Consider the following 14,899-nt stretch of genomic DNA (forward strand, 5'->3'; position numbering starts at 1 on the left):
GTGCCTGCCTTCCCCGTGAAATCGGGGTAACATCGGAGCAAGGAGCCTAAATATTGGGGTAACTCTAAATATTGGGGTAGAGCCGGTTTTAACCCTTATATCACACCTCATTATTCTGTCTGCCCTAATGCTTCGTAGAGCCAGGGCTTCAGCAGACTCAATTCCGCATGCGTAAAAGCAGAGATTTATGTTTCTTTAATGAACTCGGGTATTGGCCTCATTTGCCTAAAGCTCCCCTTCTCCTGCCCCGCACACCGCGCCGGGGTGCGGATGAGAGCACGGCTCCCAGGAATAGGTTTTTTCAACACCCAGCACAAACGCAAAGGAGGGAGAAGAAGGAGGAAGAGCAAGTGGGAAGGAGAAAGAGGGACCTGGCCTGATTTCCAGAGCTGCAGGATAAATGTGCATCTCAGCGAGAGCTGTGCGAGCGCCGAACCTTTGCCTAGAGGTTACCTAAAGATAGGCTGCGGGGGCCCCACTTCACACCCCCACCCTTGCAATATACATTTTTTTTTTTTTTCTCCACACTTAGATGCTTGGTTAAGGCTACTCCAAATCCACGGTGCCGCAGCAGCGACGGTTTGGCTCCGCATCGGCTCCCACCCGAGCCCCCGCCGCCCCGGGCATCCGCAAGAGCATCACCGGGAGGGTGGCAGCATCCCGGGGGTGGGATCATTTTCCCATCCCCGCTCTCAGCATCTCACTTAATGGCCTCTTCCCAGCGCCGAGGCCAGGAGATGCTTTCAGGATCCCAGGGCCCGTTTTGCCAAATGGAAGCGGACTCGCTGACAGGCGGCCAGGAGGGCTAAAAATTGCCCGCTCGTCCCTGGGGCACGCGCGATGGGCTGTGATGGGGTTGGAGCATCCTGAGCTTTCCAGGACCAGTAAGAGAGGGAGTGCTTTCTTGGCACTCGAATCTTTTCCTTCCCCGATGTAAATGAGAGGGATTTTGAGGGCTTGAGCCCCTCAGCAGAGAGAGGAGCTTTTGCGAAGGCGTGCGGCGCGGTCCTCCCCGCGCTGAAGAGCATCGCTGTGCCACCTTGGAGGTCTTTTAATTTATGAGCCAGAGCGGATCCACGAGGGGTTTTTGTGGGGTTTCGCCTGGCGGAGAGGCAACACTCTGCAAAGAAAGTGGAGGAAAGTAGGTCATTTAGCACAGGCGCAACCAGCCAGGCTGCGCTCGGCGGGGATCAGCCGGAGCCGCCGCCGGCGGGGCCGAAAGGGCTGCCCGAACACGGGGAGGTCTCCGTGTTGGACGGTGTAATTCTTCCATCCCTCTCCCGGTCTCTTTGAAGGGTGGAAAAGCACAAGCAGCTCGGCTGGCAGGAGGATGCGACACCCCTGACGGCATCTCCCGCATCCTCCAAGCGCTGCCGGGATGGTGCAGCACGCTGATAGACCGGCAATTTAAAATAATTACTGTCTCTGCCTCGCAGCCTCCTCCTGCCATCTCTTCGGAGAGCCTGGGCAGAGCAGGCTCTATTCTGTGAACTCCCCGTACCACTTTCTGTTTAGATATTTATGAGCCCCCAGGCCTATGGGACACAGATAAGGGAAGGGTTTGCATCTGCCGAAGCCGGCTGGAGCTTCTCCCGGGCTCGGAAACGGGGCTGAGCAACACAAACCGGCCCAGTTTGGGGAATTTCTTCCGCTCAGCGTTATAGCAAATACTGTGACATTTCGCTCGGGAACCGTCGCTCATAAATACTAGCGTTACTTTTTGTGCACTCAAAGGGTTTTCCATACTTAAATGTTCAGAATTGGCTGCTCTTAAATACCTCCTTCTCCTGCTAACAGCATCCGTCCACGGGTTCAGCCACCCATTTAAGCATTTTTGCTGTCCCAATATTGAGCAAAGTTTTGCAATTTGCTGAGACCTTGGAGACAGCTTAGCAAGCTGTGTTACAGATGGGGAAACTGAGGCACGGAATGGGACATGACGTCCCCTGGCTCATGCAGGGGCCTTGCTGGCACAAGTGACGCTCCAAGCCAAGGACCCTGACTTCGAGTCAACATCAGGAGCTCCTCCACGACCAGTACGAGGGGATTTAGGGTGGTTGAGATGGAGGTTTAGCACTGCTATGCTATCCCTTGGGTTACAAGGTGGAGCCGCTTCCCAGAGCCAGGCAGGACCATCCCATGCCATGGGAGAAGGAGGATCTCTTCTCCCAGAGCCGGGCAGAACCATCCCATGTCATGGGAGAAAGAGGATCTCTTCTCCCATAGGCGGGCAGGATCATCCCATCCCACGGGAGAAGAAGGATCTCTTCTCCCATAGGCGGGCAGGACCATCCCATGCCACGGGAGAAGAAGGATCTCTTCTCCCAGAGCCAGGCAGGACCATCCCATGCCACGGGAGAAGAAGGATCTCTTCTCCCATAGGCGGGCAGGACCATCCCATGCCACGGGAGAAGAAGGATCCCTTCTCCCATAGGCGGGCAGGACCATCCCATGCCATGGGAGTGGAAGGATCTCTTCTCCATCCCAAGAGCACAGAGTAGGTAGGCTGCCTCGGCTCTACCCTGCAAGAAGGAAAGCCCAGAGCAGCAGCGTTGCCTGTGAAAGCCACCAAGCAAATGACCAAACCTCAGAACACAAGTACCAAGTGCCCCCAACGCCTTCCCTGCCCTGTGCTGCTCCAAGACACGCTCGTAGGAGAGAAGGAGACAAAACAGCAGGAGAAAATACTGCTACAGTTGCTCCCCAGGGATGGAGCAAACCATTCCTCTGCAAGAGGAGCCAAAGCCATCCTGGGGAATCCATCCCCGTTCCCTGCTGGATGTCCTACTAGGAGACATCTCTGGGGACATGAGGTTTGTAACCCCACAGAGGACAACCTACTCGCAACATCCTTCCCTGTTTGCTTCTCCCTCTTCCAAGAGGGATCACCAGCTTAAAAAAAACACTTGTTGGGTGCCCATGAAGTTTCCCAAGAGCAGTTTCATCCCCTGGCAGCACCCGTTCCCCGTTACCTGCATGGCCACGGCTGATATCCCAGTCAGTAGAGTGGGGAATGATGGGCGACATGGGCTTGACCCCATCTCCAGCCCCTTCTCCTCCACCCGTGTGGCTGCTGGAGCTTCTTTGGAGTAAATGCCGTGGGTGATCCCATATGCACCGTTCAGCACGTCCATCCTCACCAGTGCCCACCACCGAGACCCACCAGCTCCTCCCAGGGGGTTCCCCCTCCAGCAGCCCCTGCAGACCGGCTGATGGTGGAGCACAAACTGATTTTTTCCACAGTTCAGGCTGTTTCTTTCCTTTCTCACAGGAGGTTTGGAAGTACAGGGAAAAAAAAAATACCCCGCCTACCAAAACCACAGTTTCTTGTCTTTTTCTTCCCCGCCCTCCACAGAACCGATATCAAAATAACTCCTCAATAATATACATATTTATTTTCTCTTAATTAGTGCCGATATTTACAAAAATTGTGATACTCTGTGAAGAATAAATTATATACACTCATGATAAACCAGACAGCAAATGCTCATTTGGAATACGTATGTACACAGATCTGTATACCTATATACAACGGGCAGCCTTATTGACCCGGGTGCCTCTCAGCCCGTAGATCCGCCCGACCCCCAGGACACCCCCGCGGCGTCAATAAGAGCAGTAACGTCTATACACACTGTGCAATTCGGATACAGCTGGTGTCTAAATTTTTGTCTAGCAAACGCATGGTTAAATGACTTGAAATTCCCACGAGTCCTCCTTTAACAGTTTATAGGCCTCTCTCCATTCCTGGTCCCAGTTCTCCCGTAACCATGGAAACAAAAGGTTCGGCTCCAGCATCCTTAGGATGAGTCCTTCTTGGATTTCCTCTTCCTATCGATTCGCTCAAATTAGGCACCGCACGCAGGGTTGATCCAATACCCATTTTTTTTTCCCCGTTGCGCTTCGGCGTATGACACTGGAGGACAAGAGCGCAGCCTCAAGCAACGAGGGAGCAAGTGCAAACAGATAATTACAGTCTTCGAGGCAGCAGAAAAATTAAAAACCAACCAAAAAAAAAATTCAAACCAACACCCGAAAGACCAAGCCCAAGCTCAGGACAGCCAGGCAGGGCTGGGGAGGGGACGTGGTCCCCACGAGGGTCCACAGGTGGGGACCTTGCGTGGTTACGTGATGTCCACCTTCTCCCACAAGCCAAATTGTCCCTCCCAGAGGAAAGACACAGATAAGGAATTTCTCTCCCATCACATACAGCTGGGGAATCTGGTCCCCAGGTGTAAATCAGCGCTGTGGTCTCAGGGATTTACACCACCGGAGGCTGGTCCCTCTCCCCTGTGATGGGATGCGGCAGGGTTGAGGCAGCCATTTCTGAGAGGCGGGGGATGAAATTTGGGCAGCCAAATGCTGTAACGTCACGGGGAGAGCGAGGCCATGGGGCACCGTTCCCACGGGGCTGGGGAAGGGCAGCGCTCTGGCCGGGGGCAGGAGAGCGGCTGCTGCATGGCGGGGGGGACCTTGTCCTCCCTTGGGATTCCCAGTGGGACACAGCAGCCGGTCCTCGATGGGAGGGACCAAGGGATGCGCTGGCCATGGAGGGGGTTGAATGCTGCCAGGGGTGTGAGGGGGGAGCCACAGCCTTTTTTTTGGGTGCAAAACAAAATGCTTTGGGGCTGACTCCTCCTCCCCTTTCGCCCTCACAGCATGCTGACCAGCCCCCCACCGACAGAAGAAACCCCTGGGACCCTTCCATGGCCCTTGAGATAAACCCACCCCAGCTCCAAAACTGGGAGATGCTTCTTGCCACCACCCTGGGACCAAAAACCAGCATGATTTGAGGGACTTGAAATCCAGCCATTACACAAAAAAAAAAACAAAACCACACAAACAAACCCCACCCAAAACGCCACCCGGTGCCGCCGGGCGCTCGCGCCTCAAACAGATCCCTTCAACTTCTGCTCGGCTTTGCCGGCGCAGTCACAGAAACGGTGGCGGTGGGCCCAAGCCGGGGATTCGGGATCCAGAGCAGAGACGCTGCAAAGCTGCCGGTTTGCAGAGGGATGCGGAGCCGGAGACCACCAGCCCCTCGGGATGCTCCCAATTCCAAGGCTGGATCCCGATCTCCTTCGCTTGGGCCCATCCCTAAGCGTATTGCAAGCTCTGGAAAAGCTACAAGACTTTGGCAGCAATTTCGAGGGCTGACCCAGGAATTATCTGATAACAAAGCAAGGCCCTTCCTGAAATACCTCCTCCCCCTCTGTCTTTTTCTCTCCTTCTGTGTATTTATGCACAAATATGCCCATATTTATACACCCACGTGCTACACTCTCATAACACCAATCTAGAGATCCTTTTCTTCGTATAGCTCTGGATTCAAATCTGGAGGACTCTGACACCAAACATCGCCGCAGAGATTAGTTTTCCTGATAAAACGCATCACCCCATACAGATAATTTTTTCCAAGCAGCCCTAATCACTTGGTGGCGTCCAGCTGGTGTACGAGCCTCACCCCATTGCCCTTAGCAGAGATTTCGGAAGGTATTAAAGAGCTGACGGGTTGCTCACGGGTCCAGGCGTGTGGTTGGGTGTTAGAAGACAACCTGCGCTGTAATCACCGCTTTCCATCTCTCCAAAAACCACGTCGCAAAGGATTAAACTACAATATAGGTGTCGTCTCCTCTGGGTGCCAACCCAGGAGCACCTTCTCGCACCAGAGAGCTTCAGTCCTCCATCCCAGCCCTGGAGAGCGGCAAACGTCTCCACGGGAGGAGGAGAGGCAACCACACCACCTACGTTTGGTGGCCCCATGCATCTAACGTCGATGGTGGGACTCTCCCCCTCCCCGGTCCCTAATTTAGCATCCTCAGCCCGAGCCATTTTTGCACTGAGGATTGAATGAGCCAATGCTCATTTTTGCACACTTTCAGAGCCAGGGGGAGTTTGGGATGCTCAGCATCTCCGCAGAAACGGGCCCAGAGTCTCTCAAACCAAATTCCTCAAGAAAAAAAAAAAAAAAAAAAAAAAAGGGAAAAAAAAAAAATCACAGTCTCCTCCTGAAAAACTGGTTCAAGATCACATCAGTGAGTCAGAAGCAAAGCTAGAAATAGCACTAGAGCTCCGACCTGCAGGCACAAATCCCATTAAAAGCTATAGGGGAACCGTTTCTCCGTGCGGGGGAGAAACCTGGACCCTTCTGCTTTGTGCAGCCTGACAGATCGCTTCCAGTCACAGCCCCCACAGACCTTTTTTGCCCTGAACCAAACATGCCGGCGCTTCTCCGGGTGCGTTCCCTATTTCCCGAACACTGTGCCGAGGGCAGCAGAGACGCTCTCCCACCACGGCTCGTTTTCCCCAGGAACATCTGCCTGGATCAGCACAAGAGGTGCAGGATCCATCCCAAGGAAGGGACGGGCCGTGCTGCTCTTGCCGTGGGGACAGATGTCAGCTCACATCGGTGACAACAGGAGGAACGTGGTCTCTTGCTCTTCGGCACCGTTCATCCCTGTGATGTGGCTCTGGGGGTTCCCAAGACAGCTGGGAACCCCCCAGCTTGGAGCGTGGATTTGGATGTGCCTGATGCTGCTCACGGACCCGCTCTCCCCTTGTGCCCGGCCTCGGAAAGCCCACGGAGACACCATGGCCAAAACAGCACCTCTTCCAAAAACCCCGTGATCCCTATCGACCCACAACAGCGCTCGTGCTCCCAAGACGCACCCAGCACTTTGGCAGACGCTCGCCCCAAAGCATCGGAAGCCCGCGGGCGTTAAACAAAGTCTCGCTGAGGGCCAGCACCCTCCCAAAAAACCCCGCAGCAACCTGCCCTGGGTGCTTTCCCACCCACCAGGGATGGGACCGCCCACTGGTAGGAGCGCCCACGGGTGGGTGGGCAGCATCCCAGCACGTCGGGCATCCGATGAGCCAGCTCCATGGAAGCTGGCCCACCACCACCCTGAGAATCGTGCCCAAGCCAGTGGCTCGCTCCAGCCCCATCCCGTCCCATGGGACAAGCTTCAGAAGCAGAGATTTATTGCTTTCGGTTGCATTGCTTCTTTTTATGTGTGTGTTTAAGGTGTTAACGAGCTTCAGGGGGTCCCATTTCAGAGCTGCGGCAGCAGAGAGGGAGGAGAGGGCTCCTAATATAACAAGATGTAATTAAAGACAGGCTGGGGGGTCCGACACTGCGTGGTGCTGAGCACCTTTGAGACCCAACGCATTGATGCTGCTGGTCCTTTGCACCCAGCAGAAGCCAGGGCTCTCATGCACTAATCATGGACACTGGGTATTAATTACAGCCAGGCCTGAATCAATCAATCCATCAAGTAAAAACGAGGAGTGATTCCACCTGGCTGAGTGGAGCCACATCAGCGCGAGGGATGGAGCTGGCCCCAGAGCAGCATTTTGAACCATTGCTGTAGAATACGCTAGCACCGTTTATTTTATTGTTATTTGTAGGGTTTTTCCTCTCCGAGCTCAGGAAGGCTTTGATTGACCTCCCCGGCACGCTCTGCAATGGGCTTCCCTCCTTGTGCCCACACTTCACCGCGGCGGTACAGCACTGCCCGTGCCCCGATTCAGCCCAAATTCACCCCAACTCAACAGGCTGCTAAACCCCAACCCACAGCCCGGGGAGGTTTTGCTCGACCGCGACCTCAGAAGAGGTTTGCATCCCTCTATTCCCCGGCTGGGCGGAGGAACGGGGCGCCCATCCCCGGGGACTGGCAGCAATGGGGGGAAAACGCAAGGAAACCCTGACGGGGATGGGGAAAGCAGGCGAGACCCCCCCTGGCCCGACAGCTCCCGCCTATCCCCAGATAACGCCGGGGATGAAGAAGAAGAAGAAGAAGAGACCACCCCAGGGTCTCTGCGCCTCGACTCACCCCTCCTAAAACCCTGGGAGGGGGCAAAGCCAAGGCTCAGAGGTGCCAGCTCGGGTCCAGCCCGCCCTCCGCACGCGCCGCCTCCACCTCAAAGGAACAAACCACCAGCCCTGAGGCTCTGCATGGTTGAAAAGGTGTTTTCCAGCCCAAAACGCACCCTGCCCTGGTGATCCCACGGGCGCCCCGGGGCAGGGCATCCTGCTCCAGCCCATGTCCCACCATCCCGGCACCCCTGAGCCGGGAAGTCCCTGATGCTCCAAGTGCTCACGTTTGCTGAGGATTCGGCCCTATAGTCGCTCTCTAAATATCTATATACACACACACACGATAATTGTACAGGAAAGAGCTGAAAATTGCTGAACAAACAAGTCAGGAGAGCCGGTACCTGCTCTTCCACCTGCTCCTCGCGCCCTCTCCGATCCGCCATGGGTTCTGCTCCTGACACCAAGATTAATGACTAATTACTCGCCCTATAATGAGTGCAGGTGTTTAACTTTCAGCTCACCTTCCCTCGCTCGCGTTAGTCGGCTCTCGCGTCTGGATGCTCGGACACTCAGGCTTTGCCTTGTTATCTATCAAACTGTTGTCAGCACATGCCTTCCCCATCCAGTTTTTAAAGATAACGGTGATTTTTTTAACTTCCATGAATCTCCTTCGAGCCACCGGAGAATCTATAAACACTATAAACATGAATACTGTATAGTCTACTAAGAAAATATATATTTGTGTGTGTATTAAATATTCAGATTCATGCAACAAATACCCATGCAGCTGTACTGTATTACTGGTTAAATTTCACTGCAGTATAAATATATTGTAGGCCACAGCATAGTTGCTCCAGTTTTATATATAGATATAAAAAAAGATGCTTTTTCCAACTCATTTTCAATGTGTCTTTGTGGAGGTGTCTTTGGTGATCCTGGAAATATTGGTGATGGAAGTGTCATCTAAATAAATAAATCAAATCCAAGCGCTTGATTTATTTACTCGTCCCTCCCGATGCCTAGCATAGAAAATTTAAGACTTAATAAATAATGTGCCGTCATACTAATTATCCCTCCCCTGGGCCTCACACTGGCATACTGCAGTGGCTGAAACTATTGCAGCATGCAGCATTTTCAGTTATGAAACACGAGCCTGGGCGATGCGTTCGCACTTGGCATTCCCGGGGCGGAAACCTGAGCCTTCAAGCAATTCGGCCACACGACTGCATCTTCCCTTCGTTAAGCTCTGCCTGACCTTTCCCAGCCTGGAAACTGGCCGTCACCCAGCTCCGCGGGACAAGGGACCGGCCTTCCTGGTACCCCGGGATGGTCCGGAGCTGCCCCCCAACATCCCCATCCCATCGCTCGAAACGCCCGACCGCTTCAGATCTTTGGAAACCCACAAGCCTGGGATGGGAGAAGGGAAACGAAATGGTTTGGGTTTGTTTTGTGGTTGTTGTTTTTTGGGTTTTTGTGGTTTTTTTTCCTCGCACGAACGCTTATTCGGTGTGGAAATCAAAGGTTAAAAGTCACTTACACAGCTATTGCTTCCCATGCAGAACCAAATATACACCGTAGAAAATACTGTTATTAACTACAATGCAGAGCAGCACTCAATATCTGCAATTGTTCCACTTCAGCTTTAAATACGTTACTAGATTTTAGCGACTAGACATCGGTTAGCATTTTGGTGATATTCACATAGTTTGTGTTAGCTAGGGTGCAATTGGCTGTCTTCAAGTTCTCCTCCCTAAAATCCTCATTGCTATTGTTTACGCCTTCCTGAATCTCCATATAATCAGACTTACTAATAGTAGAGGCACTTCTGCTTTTCTTTAGGTCAGGGGAAGAGGGGATCTTTGGGCAGCTGGTTACTTGCAAATATTGAGCCTGCTCCTCTCCCTCCGTCTCCCGGTGGTAGAAGTAATTGAAGTTAGAGACTATGACGGGCACTGGTAAGGCAATCGTTAATACGCCAGCGATGGCACACAAGGAACCCACTATTTTCCCCCCGATGGTCGTGGGGACCATGTCTCCGTAGCCAACAGTCGTCATGGAAACCACGGCCCACCAGAAGGCATCGGGGATGCTCGGGAACTGGGATTCGCTCTCGTCGGCCTCGGCAAAGTAGACGGCGCTGGAGAAGAGGATGACGCCGATGAAGAGGAAAAATATCAAGAGGCCCAGCTCCCGCATGCTGGCCTTGAGAGTCTGGCCCAGGATCTGCAGCCCCTTGGAGTGCCGGGAGAGTTTGAAGATCCTGAAGACCCGCACCAAGCGGATGACTCGAAGGATGGCCAAGGACATGGCCTGCTGGCCTTGCTGACCATCCTCCGGCTTCTCGGCCAGCTCCGTCCCTAAGGTGATGAAATAGGGAATGATGGCTACGATGTCTATAATGTTCATGATGTTGGTAAAAAACCCAGCCTTGCTGGGGCAGGCGAAAAACCTCACCAAGAACTCGAAGGAGAACCAGATGATGCAAAGTGTCTCCACGATGAAGAAGGGGTCTGTGAAAGAGGTGGACTGCTGGTACCCCATGCTGCTGTTGGAGTAGGGGGGATGGCTCAGCCTGCTGCCGTGCATGTCTTCGTTCTCATCCCGAAAAATGGGCAACGTTTCCAGGCAAAAGCTGACGATGGAGATTAAAATCACCATGACGGAGACAATAGCTATAATCCTGGCAGGGCCCGAGCTCTCGGGGTACTCGAAGAGCAACCACACTTGTCTCTGAAACTCGTTCTCAGGCAACGGCCTTTCCTCTTCTTTGATGTAGCCTTCATCCTCCCGAAACATCTCCATCGCTTCTTCCCCCAGTTCATAGAAACGAATCTCTTCCGAGAAGATATCTAAGGGCACGTTAACCGGCCTCCGCAACCTCCCACCAGACTGGTAATAGTACAAAATCGCATCGAAGCTGGGTCTGTTCCGGTCAAAGAAATACTCGTTCCGGAGTGGGTCGAAATATCTCATTCTCTTTTTAGGATCCCCCAGTAAGGTCTCTGGAAACTGGGCGAGCGTCTTGAGCTGCGTCTCAAAGCGCAGCCCCGAAATATTAATGACCACCCTCTCGCAGCATTCATGGTCGGTCTCAGGGTTATACGTGTCCTGCGGGTGACCGGGAAGAGCTGCAGCTTCATCTGCAGGATCTCCGGTAGCAACTGTCATATTGGGGTTTAAAAGAAATCCTTATGCTAAACTCTTCCCAGGGCCCGGTGGTGGGATCGGATTCAGGGCAGGGCTACTATCCTGCAGAAGGACAGGTACGTAGGTTTGGAAGTGTCTCATGAAAAGGCGAAGGGATGATTAAAAGAAAAAGAAAGAGAAAATAAATGAAATTAAACTAAAAACAAACAAACAAACAACAACAACAAAAAAAAACAAAACAAAAAAAAAAAGGAAAGAAAATTGCCCCTGCTGAGAAAGAGAGAGATGAAGTAAAGTTGGGGGGAGGAGAGCGGCTCCCTTCGCTACCGTGCCTATGCCCTTCCTGGGGGGGGTTAATTTGCCTTCTTCGGGACAGAGTTCAGAAACTCCCGCCTAAACCCGTTAGGTGGAAGAGAGAAAACACCTGAGGAACCGTCACCTATTCCAAAACCAGGCTGGCAAAACTGACGTTGGCCAACCACAACTTTTTTTTTTTTTGGCTAAAAATTAAAAATTCCAATTAAAAAAGAGAAAAAAAAAAAAAAAGGCGGGGGGCAGGGGGCGGGGGGTGAGGGGGAGGAGAGGGGAAGGGAGGAGAAAGGAAAGAAGAAAAATAACCCCCTCCGGCCCTAAGGTGGGGAGGGGACCCCGCGGGGTGCCGGGGGGAGGCAGGCCGGGCTGAGCTCACTCCCCCGCATGCAGCTAAGGGTTAAGGTTTAACCGTGCAATGGCAGGCGATCTACCCTCCTCTCCTCGCCGGGTTTTTAAGTCGGACGCCTTCCCCATCCTCTTGCCCTGGCCATCGAGCGGGGAAGGCGACATGCTGCCCTCCCTGCCTTGCCCCCAGCCGGGCGAGCGCTGCGGCTAGCCGCCGATGGAAGCTGCCCCGCGGACCACTGCAGTTCCCCCTCCTCGACCGCTGGTGTCCCGGCTCCTGTCATTCTCTGCAAACCACCATGGCACACAGAAAACAAATCACATTACCTGGAGAAGCCAAATCTTAGTGTCTCTTAGTAACACCGATTATCTGACCCTGGGGAAATCCTAGAGAGAAATACAGGCTTCCAAGATCCCCATAATTTCCTCTCTCTTCAAAGTTAAAAATAATGGTGAGTCATCGTAGAAAAAGGAGAAGGGACATAAAAGGGGTTAGATTCCCAGATGGTGGAAGTCAGGTCTTGTAATGGTTTGGACTGGAGAGAGAGAGAAAGAGAGACAGAGAGACAGAGAGACAGAGTCTTCTCGGTAGCTGTTGCAGATCCGCACTTCAGGGCAGACGAGCGTCTGTCTGATGCCTTCGGTCCGACGCTGAAAAGATGCTAAGCTCAGCAAACCCCGATGTCCCCAGTGTCCTCGGGAGGTGTGGCATCGCCTGGAAAAAAACACCCAGAAGGTAGCAAGCTGCTGGGGGGGGCGGGGGGGCTTCAAAGGAGCATCTGCAAAGCCCCGGCTCCTCCAGGCACCCCCCTTTTTTTTATTTTTTTTTTTTATTTTTTTTTTTTTTCTTCCCCCCCCCCGGCTCCCCACCAGCCGTGTGCCCGCTGCCCGGCCGACCTGCACTGCAACACGAGAGGAGGGCGAGAGCGCGCTAGCGACAAGGCGGAAAAAACCAGAGCCCCATCTCCCTCCGCTCTCGCCCAACGCCCCGGCGTGCAGCAGGGCCCGGCTGCCCGTGGGAGACGGTGCCAGGCGAAAGGAATTGGGGGGTTTTGGGGGGGGTGGAGAAACGACGCAGCCCCCCCGCTTCCCCAGCCCCGAGAGCGGCTGAGGCTCTGCAAAGCCACGATGGGTTCCCACCACCGCCGAGGAGACGGGGGTCCGTGGTACCCACCGGGCGCAGCGCCCACGCCATCGCGTCGCGTTCCCGGGTGGTTCAGGATGCTCCGGCTTCATCCGCGATACAGAACCCACCCCACACCGGGCCCTCTCTATCCTCCCCCCTCCAAGGCCACCTTCCCCCCGCCCCGATGGCTCCGAGAAGCCCCGAGCATCGTGGTCCCGACTGTGGGACCTAGGCGACCTGCATCCATCCTCCGAAAAGCCAAACCCCGCCGGCCGACCTCCCCCCCACCCCCACCCCCCCCCGTGGGAATTCGACTCCCGTGGGGCGGAATTTCTCACGGGGATGTTGAGGGTCTGGTCCCCGGTCGGTGCGGGGTCATCAGCATCCCTTCTCCTAAGGAGCGCTCCTTTAGATCATCCTGCACTGCCTCCCTCCATGGAGATGCTCAGCCCAGAGAGGTCCAACCGACCTCTCATTTTTTCTTTCTTTTTTTTTTTTTTTCCCTCCCAAAAGAGAAGAAAAAAAAAAAAACCCACCCCAAACCCCTCTAACCTCCCTTCTTCAGCTCCAACTCGACTTGTCTACTTTGAGCCAGGATTACAGAACCGGGTAGGGGAGGCAGGTGGAAAATAACCCCGCGGTCCCGATCTCCTCGGCAAAGATTTCAGCCGTCTCCGGCCATTTACGCCTGTTGGTTCCTCTCCTCATCACCCCAGGTGCAGATATTGCCGCAGATCCCTCTTTTCTTGGAAATTTCCCTTTTCCGTGCGACCCTCCTCTCCCTTCTCCTTATGCACTAGAAAAAATAGTACAACCCTGACAAGGCTTGCAGCATTCAACCGCTTCGCTTAACCCTTTTCTGCCAGGCCCGGAGGAGAGGAGGCTGCATCTGTCCCAGTTTTTCTCCTTTTCCTGCATTTTCTCCCCACCGCTCGCTCCCCAGCGACTCGCTCAGGAGTTCGGCTGGATTTGACCTTCCCCGGCTCCTCCGAGCATCGTGCAAAAACACCGCAAACACCATCTTTCTGCCGCTGCAAAAAAAAAATAAAATAAAATATCCGGCAGCCGCAGACCCCCATTTCACCAAAAATCAACCAACCTTGAGTATTATTTTTTTTTTTCTAAATACAGTTTTTCTCCTGCCTGCAAACTCCCTCCTCCCCTTTCTGCCTTCCCAAAACACCCCCGCTCTGTTTAACAGCACAGAGATTTACTTATTAATGTTTTTTTAACGTGTTGATTTTTATTTGGCACGAGGTCTAGGCTTCTTCCTCCGAGTCCAAACCCAAGCGGTGATGCCTGGTGCTTATCGGAGACGGTTACGGCATCATCTGAGTTGCCATCACACATCCCAACACTCAGTTTCTCCGACTTTCTCCCCATCGCACGCTTTCCGAGCAAACACACACACCACCACCACCCCCACCACCACCTTCCCCCTTTCAAGCATCTTTGGGGTTAATTCATGCAAATCTGGGGGTTGGGAGCACGGAGGAGGCGAAGATTTGCCCAAAGACCCTCAGTTTTCTCCCCGCTTGCGGAGACGACTGCGGGCAGGAGCCATGCCGGTATTTCGGCGGGGTGAGATGTCGAGGACAAGGTCGCCTTTGCGCCTGAAACACAAATCCCTCCATTTGCAGAGTTTATGGGCAGGCTGTATTTAAGCAGGGCAGGGCGGGAGGGGGGGTGGTGGTGGTGGGGGGAAGGATGCAAAGGGATGGGGAGCGGGGTGGGGGTGGGGGGGGAAGAGAAAAAGGCACCAACTTACAATTGGCTCTGCAGTCAGGCATGCGGCGAATGCACAAGCAGCCGCCGGGCTCCGCGCCGCCGCCGGCACCTCTCACCTACGGCCCCCCAAACTCCTACCCTGGGAGTCAACCTCCCAAGGCAGCAGAGCTTCTCCATGAATATTCATAAGATTAATATGAGCATCTTTCCCCCCCACCCCCCTTCCCCCTTCCCGCCTCCCTCCTCCCAAGCAAGAGACCTAGATTTCAACCACTGGGAAATAATCATATCCCTGGATACGTGATGCTGCTTCGCCGCGCGGCTCCGATCCATACCATATTCTTGGTAATAGCCTGGATCTGCCTGGGGAGATCTGGGCGGGGGGGTGGGGGGAACCATTGGAGAACCAACCACCAGCTCCGCGCAGG

The 14,899-nt window shown here is 53.9% G+C and overlaps 1 protein-coding gene across 7 annotated transcripts; it reads right to left on the minus strand.

Moving 5' to 3' along the window:
• Nucleotides 1-3,372: 3,372 nt before the first annotated feature.
• On the minus strand, nt 3,373-14,686 carry KCNA2 (potassium voltage-gated channel subfamily A member 2). 7 transcript variants are annotated; one of them, XM_063356496.1, is made up of 4 exons: nt 14,512-14,686; nt 13,296-13,539; nt 11,945-12,332; nt 3,373-11,230 (listed from the first exon to the last, which is right to left on the minus strand). In XM_063356496.1, exon 4 carries the CDS (start codon nt 10,979-10,981, stop codon nt 9,482-9,484), a length of 1,500 nt encoding a protein of 499 aa, XP_063212566.1. In that variant the 5' UTR covers nt 10,982-11,230; nt 11,945-12,332; nt 13,296-13,539; nt 14,512-14,686; the 3' UTR covers nt 3,373-9,481. The 7 variants fall into 7 exon arrangements, with proteins under 7 accessions (XP_063212566.1, XP_063212567.1, XP_063212564.1 ...); XM_063356497.1 differs by having other exon boundaries at nt 3,373-11,062; nt 13,296-13,774; XM_063356494.1 differs by having other exon boundaries at nt 13,296-13,774.
• Between the last annotated feature and the right edge of the window lie 213 nt (nt 14,687-14,899).

The sequence above is a fragment of the Chroicocephalus ridibundus genome, chromosome 20 (genome assembly GCF_963924245.1).
Source record: "Chroicocephalus ridibundus chromosome 20, bChrRid1.1, whole genome shotgun sequence".
Taxonomy (NCBI): Eukaryota; Metazoa; Chordata; class Aves; order Charadriiformes; family Laridae; genus Chroicocephalus; species Chroicocephalus ridibundus.